We start from the raw sequence: 10,093 nt of genomic DNA, 5'->3' as shown, positions 1-10,093 counted from the left end.
GTCCCTTCTCTCTCCATGTTTGGCGCGTATCACCACGCAATTGTCCATGGTTTTCACAGTTACGTCTTCCAGACAGAAGCCACCGACCCGGAACCGATCTTTGTAGTTCCGTTTCCGTCGCGTGTCGACCTAGAAAGCGCCAGAACTTTCTAGCAACGTATCCAAGTCACTTTTCAAAGGCATTTTTGTTGTTGTATGCAGTTTCCAGCAAACTTTAATAAATTTTTTCTATTTATAAAAATTTCTACGTAATTCAAAGGTAACTTTTAATAAATATCTTACACAGCATTATTAATATGATTTAGAGGTTGCGGAACGTATTGAATTACTTTAAAAAATAAAAAATAATTATACCATTTGGTTTCATGATATTTTGTATATCTTAAAAATAATTCGTTCTATCCCGGGATAAAACGGAAGTTCAGTTTTATCCCGGAATCCCACGACAAGCAAAAGACCGGGAAATGAGAAACCCTTCTCTCAACAGTATCAGAGAAGATGCAATAAGTTTTAGGTTCGTAATTCTGTTAAAATGCGATTCTTATTGAATTTTGTAATCTTTCAAGTAGTAAAATCGCTTGTTCCATTTGATTGAAGGCTAATCAGCGTTTATACAAAAAAATTAATTACCTTTGTAACATTAAATCCTTCGTTCATTTAAGAAACGTAACACATTTCGGAAGTCGAATCGATTGCCTAAGTGTAAAATTCAGTGCTTTTGTTTATTTTTCATAATTAGGCAGAATTTACCGTCACAAAAATTATTTAATTTTGCAATATGTGATTGAATGCGTGGCGTTCGTAATATTTGTCGTACTTTCAAATTGTTTCTCTATAAATTGTAATACTTTAAAGAAAATACAAATCATTCAATAATTTAAAAATTATGTAATTTCTACAGCAGGGGTTTGTTTCGAACTCAAAAGCAGCAAAAAGCCAATCAAGTACTTTACATTATACTGTACGTCAGACGCGGGTCGTATTCATTATTCGGTAAATCAAAACATAGGCCTACCGTAATTTAAAAAAGGCTCTGACAAAGTGCGGGCCTGATATGGAGCCTAAACGGGCCCCGTACTAGAGAATCTGCCGTTAAGTTTAATATCACTTTAGTTTAAAGGTCGTTTTATTCTTTTATATTATTTTTCTAAAGTATTATTTATTTAGAATAAACTAAATAATAATACTTTTACTACGAAATTTATCGATAAACCGAGCATTATCGTCGCATGTCGACCTAGAAAGCGCTAGAACTTTCTAGCAACGCATCCAGGTCACTTTTATCGACGACGTCACGCCTCACAACGAACGCTCTGCTGCTCATGCGCACACTTGCCAGAATGTTCGAGAACTTTCCGCTCTCCTTTAAGTACCGGTGACGGCGAGGGGCGAGCCAAATCTTGTCTGTGACTACCAAGATTTATGCGAAAATGGCCGGACTGCTGCTACCCGCTTTACTGGGCGACACGTGGGATTATCCGCGACGATTATTCGATCAACACTTCGCTTTAGGACTGACGGACGACGATTTCTTCCCTCCCAGGTTGTATCGCGGTTACCTCGTACGGCCCCGACGTCAGACCAGTCGTCAAGATTCTACTTCCGGCGTGTCGGAGGTTATGAACACCAAAGATCGGTTCCAAGTCATGACCGATGTCAGTCACTTCTCTCCGGAGGACATAACTGTCAAAACCGTAGACAATTGCGTGGTGATACACGGAAAACACGAGGAGAAAGTGGATCAACACGGGTTCGTGTCCAGGGAGTTCACTCGGAGATATGTCCTTCCTAAGGAGGTTGACCCCGAGAAGGTGACCTCGTCGCTGAGTGCCGATGGAGTGTTGACGGTGGAAGCTCCCAAGAAGTGTGAAGAGTTACCTCCTAACGAGAGAGTTGTTCCTATAACCGTGCAGAAGACTCCTGCAGTGACGGAGACTGAGAAAACAGAAGAGAGCCCCAAAGAGTAATTTTTCCTGGTTTATTGTAAAATCCCTTAATTTATTATGTTATTAGCCTATAGTAGGCCTTCTAAACTGTATATTATGTGATTATTTTCTACGTTTTCTTCAATTTAATAAAAGGCATTAATTAATTAATTGGAACTCTTGTGTGTCATTTAATTTTTCTGTATTTTCGTTTTGATTTAAAACTTTGTCGATTTCTGTCGAAAGCTCTTAAGTACGAAGTGAAATTAGTCCTAAATGACGATGAATAAAATATTTTAATTGGTGTTGTTTCGGTAATTTTAGCACTACGACATATCGACATATATGAATATTTTTATATGTGAATATTATATTTCGATACTTTTATCTTTCATCACTAAGAACATGTACTTTTATCTTTCATCACTAAGAACATGTACTTTTATCTTAAACATTAACTTTTTACCAACATAAAACAGTCGAAGTACGAACTAGGCTGAAAATGACAATGAATTATACCTTGTGTTCGAGGGATGTCAGCTTATTCATCCCATCTTTGATAGAATTCGTTTTATTTGCACTCAATTTACGTAAAAATTATTATATTGTCCTGTTTTTATTTAATAGCTTATCTTTGTTGCTGTTTACTAAATTGAATTTCACAGTAAAGTACTCGGAAACTCTAAATTATAAAAGCCAAACACAAATTAAATAGCTTAATTTTTACAATATCAACTTAAAATGGATAAAAACATTATTAAATACTTATTATTTATTCGTGTATATCAGGGGTGGCCAACTTTTGTGTACATAAGATCTACTTTTTATCTTAAAAATGTGTCGCGATCGACTTGTTGTCATTGGCATAGTCTAAATGGAGAGGGGGAGGTGTCAAATACATACTATGTTTATACACTGTGTTTAGAGGTTTTGATACCGGGATCCCGGGATCCCGACCACTTTTTGGTCCCGAAATTTTCGGGATTAAGTTTTCCTGATCCCGAGATTTTCGGGATTGACATCATTTTAAAAAGGTTGCAGAATAGACTGCATGAAGCGAAACTTCAGTGCCAGTGCTCTTAAAATGATAGGCAAGCAATTCTGTTAATATAAAACTTCTTATATTTTGAACTAAAATGATAGGCAAGCACTTCTCACTGGGTTACCTGGTAATATAGGCCTACTTCATTTTTGTATTTTTGAATTTTCGCGGGCGCCAATCGATTTTCTGGCGCAGTCGAGAGCACTTTTGGTTGGCTGTAGAGTTCTAACATGACCCTTCAAAAATTCTAATAAGTCATTTAATGGAGGAATATCATCACCCTAAGTGAGCGCTTCCACCAACCTCTGGTTGTTGCAGCATATATGTGCAACAAATTGAGAAGCAGACTTGGTGATGAGACACTGGATGCGTTGTTATTTCTCAGATCATATTTTCGCAATTCAAATTAGAATATTCCTATTAGATTAGTTTTCTTTATATTTAAGAAAAATGTGACTGATTAATATTATTTTGAAATATTTTTGCTAAGAAACTTTACTACCTACTTACTAGGTTGTTACATGAAAGTCGTCTATTTAGTCGATGTTAAGAGAGATTTTTGTGAATTTTCAACGTCTATTTGCATAGTTTGTTACATAAAGGATTTTTTCAATTTATGTAAGTTTAAAGAGATCTCATTGATGCTTGAAAATGAATAACTTTAACATGAAGAATGAGTGATTTTAAGTCTGGTTAGTCTGACTCTAAGTCTGATTAGTGTGAGGTCGCCGAATTCGTGATTTCCAAATGTCAGGACTTATCGTATGTGGGGTGAAGGAAAGTGAGGCAAATAGCTGCAGTGACAAACAAACCCGTTTATTTACACTAAGTCTTACAATCTAGTGTGTCTTGCGTGTCTTGTCTTCTGGTTGCTCTTGATGGTTCGGTTGTTGGCCCCGGGGCAGACAGTTGATGCTCGACCGTGGGAGGTTGTGACGAATGGTGAAAGCCCGAAGTTCAATCGGATGGTGTCCACTTGTAGAGGCAGGGAAAAGTCTGGACAGTTGATTATAGTTGTTAGCTGGGGAAAGTCTGAACAGTGGTTGACACGGACAGAAGCTGGGAGAAGTCTTCACAAGGGGAGCAGAGACAAGTCTTCACAAGGGGAGGCAGAGACAAGTCTGCTTTGCCCTTGAGATCCAGGTTTTTATAAGATCTTTCTCCCCTGGATCTCCAGCTCCTGATTGGTCGGTTTCCTGTCTCTAGGCAGACGACCGACCATTTCGAGCTATGAAAGGTTTAAATTCGACACTGTGTTTTATTCCGATCAAGGGAATTTAATCGCAACTTGAAACCTCTGCTCGTATTCAATTGTTTCGAATTCTTATAAGTCTGATACATAATATCAGCGCTGCATCTCCTTTTAAGGTTAAAAAAAGAACATTTTTCTCTCGATTAATAGTTTTAATATTTCCCGATTTAAAGTTTCCTTCCAATTTCTACGAGCATCAGAATCAAAAGCTTGATCCCTTGATTTGACATTTTTATGATATCAAAAACACATGAGCTCGAGTATCGCTCGGGCTTCACATTAGTTAGAGTGATTAGATTAGCTAGGTGTATTCCATAAAATACATTGATTTTTGTCTAAATTTTGATTTGTTGATTAAAGAGCTGATTTCTGTAAGATTTTCTTATTTTTTATTTTTATTAACCCTCAATACCGAAATAATCCCGGGATCCCGGGATTGACTAAATATAATCCCGAAATCCCAGGATTAGAAATAAGGCCGGGATCGAATTCCCTAACTGTGTTTCAGTACGAGGTGCACTCCTGCGAGCTATGGGTTGATAAGCGAAATATATTCAAAACTATTTTTCTTTTATTTTTTAAAATCATTTATGAGGTTTTCGAGATATAAGGCTCATAAAAAAAATAAATTTCCAGACCCAACTTTTGATATTTGCAGCTACGAGTTCATTCCGTACAGGCGGTACCTAAAAAATCTTTCAAGATAGATTTTTAGTAACTTAAAATATAATTTAATTTTTTTATCAATTGAGGTATAAGTTATGGTGCTATGCGTTCGTAAATATGAAAAAGTTGTTATAAAAATGCTCAGTATGGCTGATAATTTGATTTTAAGATTTCTTTCACGATTTTTTGTGGGCCAGGAAAATTTATCATGGAAGAATGATATAAGATTTTTAAACTTATTCTCTGTTAATCTATCAATCGCGGGAGTGCACGTCGTACTGAAACACCCTGTATATCTACCTACATAAAAAACAACATAATTATTTAACGGGCCAAAAAACTCATATCTAGGAGAATTAAAACCACATGAGTAATTATTAACAATACTGTATTTATTAATTCAAATTAGCTACAGATAAAGACAGATTTGAAATTTATTTTATTACCTTAATAATAATGGGAAAAGTAGTAATATTGTTAATACCTGTACTAAAGAAAAGAAGCTACCATATGACAGTACCAAATATTCAAGCTAAATGGCTGTGTTTTTCTATGAGTGGAGTCATAACTGCATGCATACTGTTGCGTTTGTGTGTTACGTTCAGGCGTTGTGTTCGGTTACAAGTGTAACACATAAAGACATCGCGAGTGATCGACCAAAATTGGCTTCCCGATCGACTTGTTGGCCACCCTGGTATATCGACTTCTTTCGAAGAAATAATCATTTATCATACAGTTTTTGTAAACTGAAAATTATTCTGTTGTCTTTGATGAAATTTGTTACAATTTACTAATTTGTACACAAACATTAAATTTTAATCATATTTCTTCTTATTTCTTGGTGTTAGCTGTTGATCACGTGATCGTTCTATATTTATCGCTTTGGCGGGAGATTACCCAGTGATCTTTTTCATATCTGATTTGCATATTTGTGATAGCACATTACAAATCTTTATTAAACAGATCTAGACATTTTATATCGTTTAAATTTGACTGGATTAATAAAAAAATTATATTAATATAAAATTTTTAGTGTTTAGCAGGGAAGTTTCAATGGCACGTGACATTGTAAGTCCGCCCGTGACATAGTTGGCAGGAGATTTTGCGCATTGATCTTTTTTATATCTAATTTGCATAATTATAATGGTAAATTATTAATCTTTATTAAACAGATTTAGTTTACATTGTATTAATTAAATTCATCGGGTTTCATGGAAGAATTTTTTGAAACGTAAATTTTTCCTGAAAAAACACCGAAACCTTTGGTCACGTGACATTGAACAGGAGCATTCTCAGCAGTGTTCCCAACCGTGGCGACTTGTCGCCACAATAGTGACTTTTAGAGGGACATAGCGACGTACACGTCGCTGTGTACTGTCCTGTGACTGCAAACAAATCAGCCAATAATAGCAACTTTTAATTTTTTTTTTTTTTTTTGAGAAATATAAATTTATTTTTATAGTTTTCAAATTTACAGACTTTTCTCTACTTTATAGCGCTCTCTGGCAACGACTAATATTATTACGATAGACAAAACTGTAATTTTAGATTTTTCTACAGTGTGCAGGGTTAAAAATCTGTAAAAGTACATTTTGGAACAAAAATAAATCTGCCCGGAAAATTTTTCAAATTGCTAAATTGAAAACGTGGTAACTCCCGAATAGAATCTTAGTCCCGAGGTTATAAAAGGCGTGCAGTAATTCTATGATATCATTTTCTGCTTTATAGTCGTACGCATATGTGGTGTATACCTCAGTTGCATTGTCTGAACAAAAGAAATGTCTTGCACAATTCCGAATGTTGAAATATTATTGAAAACTTTTTAAACAATTCCCTCAGCTAACGCATCAGGAGAAGGTCGGTTTCTATTTTAAAGTGGGTAAAAATTATTTAAGGAGTACTATGGGAGACGAAAGATTAAATAATATGGCCATTCTGTATATAGAGCAGGAAATTTTTAGTCGAATTGATACTGCCGAAATTATTGACGAATTTGCAAAAAATAAAACAAGACGGTTTGTTTACAGTAGTTAAGTTACAGCAACTGGACACGTGGGCGATCTGCCTAGGGGAAATGCTTTCCGGGATCTTCTTACGGGTATAGGAGACAAAGAATCTTTTAAAACCCACTTGTTAGCCAATAATAATATAATAAATTCCTACATTTGTCACAGTGTGCACCTAGTAGATGTTAGTGCTGCTGATGAGATACCATTTAATATTGAAAATTTACTGCAAAGTTTATATACATATTTTTCTTGAAGTGCAAAGCGACAATCAATACCATCTAAGTTCCAAGATTATATGGAAAAGTCACAGCTTAAAATAATACGCCCCAGCAAAGCACGATGGCTAGCATTATCAAAATGTGTAGATCGTATAATAGATCAATGGGATGTATTATTTGAAGTTTTTCGAGTCGCAGAATTTGAATAAAAAAATCAACAATGTCAGTTTATTTTAATCAAATGCAGAATCCGTATGTTAAAGCTTATCAATTATTTTTTTAAATATTACCTTTATTCAATGAGTTTAATGCCTTCTTCCAATCCGAAAAAGTCTTTAATATCTCATCTTTACATAGAAAGTGTTCGTTTTATGAAACTATTAGCCTCTAATTTTATCAAATAAAAAGTATTATCGGCTTATGATGATAATATTGAAACTCTTAATGTATATAATCCACATAATCTATTGCCTATCGAAAAAATTAATGTTGTAGGTAACCACAAGAGCACTGATTAATGATTTAAGTAAAACTGACAATGAATTATTTATTTTGAAATGTCTAAAGTTTTACCAAAAAGCAGTTAGTGAAGCGTTTAAAAGACTTCCAACTGGAAACCCCTTTTTAATAAAAATTTAGATTTTTTGAATAAAAACAATATTTTTAATGCCAATAAAATATGCAATTTAAAACCAATTACTGAAATTGTGAAAATTGACATTGATGTGGGCAGACTTGATAATGAATACAAAAAAAATTAAACTTTATTTAAGATTTGATAAAGCCCCTGATAATACTTGTGATTTATGGACCCAAATAGCAGAAATTAAAGATTTCAACGACGAGTATTTGTTTAAAAACATTGTACAAGTGATACAAAGTGCCTTAATTATTCCGCATGGAAACGCTGATGTGAAACGTGTATTTTCAATGTTGGCTGACGTTAAAACCAAAAAAAAAAAAAAAAATTGTCTTGGAGTTAATTTAACTTCGGCATTGTTAAGAATTAAAATTGAGTTACATAATACAAATTAATGTTGTACTAATTACGAAATTACTCAAGAACATTTTTAAAAAATCAACAAAACTATGTATTCATTTAAAATAAGAGAGGCTGACACTGACAAACAGTCGTCAGAAGACGAAAGCGACTGTGATTGAAGTCTGTTTTAAAACCTATTATTTTTTTCGTTTTTCCATTTTTGTTATATATGTATTATAGTTATATATCGTACGTGTTGTTAACAATTCAATTATTTTTGTTAATTGTTTTTAAACACAACTATTATGTGTACAACTTTTCTTGTATTATATCTATAAATTTGTTTTGTAATAAAGCCTTTCGACGATTTGAAAATTTGTTGTTTATTGAGTAGCGACAAAGAAGCGACTTTTCAAAATATCTGTGGCGAAATCAGCGACTTTTATCTTAAAATGTAGCGACATTTATTTACGAAAAGTTGGGAACACTGATTCTCAGTCTATTCATAGGCATCACTTCGCGGCAGATTTCTGTAGAGTGCGGTTTGGTGTTTCTCGTTTTTTTTTCGAAGTTCACTGCGATAAATTTTTATTACGTGGATCCATACATTTTGCGTTGTTTTTTACGGATAAAAAGTAGAAATTTTACTGTGAATTTAGAACTTGTTTCAGAATATGCTACTTTAAAGAAAGAAAAGTTGAAAAATAATTTATTTTTCGGCAATTAGCGAGAACTGATCTGTGGATATAATAGGATATAAGTGAAAGTATGTATTATTGGACCACTAATTTACTTGTGCATATAATTATCTAGTCCTAATTTCAAAACATCTATGTTTTTTTAGTGTTTATAAGACTGTTAATTAGCATCTCTACTGATTTAGTGCTATTACGTAAAATAACGTCAAAGAATAATACAAAGTTCAATCAGCAAGTAGTCCCTTTATTAGCAAATTAATTTGTTTGTAGATTTTTTTACATTTTAAGTGTAATTAGATGAAACTAAATGGATGTGAATATAGAAATTATATAGAATATGGCAAGACTAATATAAAAAAAGTATTATTACGTATTACTCGATCAGAAAATGTTAGAAAAATTAATACTTTAACAATTTTGTTTTGATTATTATGGCGTAGTGTTTATATCAAAAATATTTTTCAGTTATATTTGTAATCACAGTTACAAATTATGTAAAATTCAGGCTTGATATAATAATGTATCATTCAAATAGTAATGGCGCTTAAAATGTTTACAGGATTAATTGAAGTTTTCGAATTTTGTTTGAGGAAACTGAAAAAGGCAAGCGTCGACAGTAGTATAATGAACTGAATTTAAGTAAATTTGTTGACTTTGTATGTTTCGATCTAGTTTTTTCGTAATATTACGATATACGAACTTTTATTTTGTAAATTGTTTTATACTAAAAAATAAAGTTCTATGTTATTCTCCCACTTAGTCTAATGATGTATTTTTAATGTTTCCGAACTAAATAATACTTGTTAAATTGAAATTCAAGCTTTATAAACCACTACGAATATTAGAGAAGACCGTTTTACTATAAATTACTACGCCTTACTATGTTTTACTCTAACGTTGATTTCAGAAAAAGTAGGTCAGACAAAGACCATTAGACTGATGATGTGCTGTCGGCTTTTCCGGGTTGCATCGGAGCTCTCGCGATAGCGTGATTTACAGAAGTCACACCTACTTTTTTCTGACGCGAATTAGGAATTTTAATTTTTTTTAACCAATCAGATGATAGCGAGAGGTTTAAATTCGATTTATGTCGCTAGATGGCCCTCTAAAATTTCATATTTATTTTAATTTTCTCTCTTTTATTGTAATTTCTCGAGAATTAAAGGATATTCAAAAACAAAGTTGGAGAATCCAACTACTGCACTCGTGAAAATTCTACTTCACGAAATGGTCCAGGTATTTTACATGAATTTTTTTTGCGGATATATACGTCGCTCACTGTTGAGTGGTTAATAACTTTC

General features: G+C 33.4%; 1 protein-coding gene across 1 annotated transcript; it reads left to right on the top strand.

Annotated features, from left to right (window-relative positions):
• The first annotated feature begins 1,348 nt into the window (after positions 1–1,348).
• LOC136985631 (alpha-crystallin B chain-like) lies at positions 1,349–2,096 on the top strand. The gene has a single exon (XM_067282949.1). The coding sequence runs from the start codon at positions 1,431–1,433 to the stop codon at positions 1,965–1,967; it is 537 nt and encodes a 178-aa protein (XP_067139050.1). The 5' UTR covers positions 1,349–1,430; the 3' UTR covers positions 1,968–2,096.
• The last annotated feature ends 7,997 nt before the right edge of the window (positions 2,097–10,093 follow it).

The sequence above is a fragment of the Centruroides vittatus genome, unplaced genomic scaffold (assembly GCF_030686945.1).
Source record: "Centruroides vittatus isolate TY-2023 unplaced genomic scaffold, ASM3068694v2 contig_974, whole genome shotgun sequence".
Taxonomy (NCBI): Eukaryota; Metazoa; Arthropoda; class Arachnida; order Scorpiones; family Buthidae; genus Centruroides; species Centruroides vittatus.
Note: the sequence above shows the minus strand (reverse complement) of the source record. Positions and strands in the feature narration are given on the sequence as shown.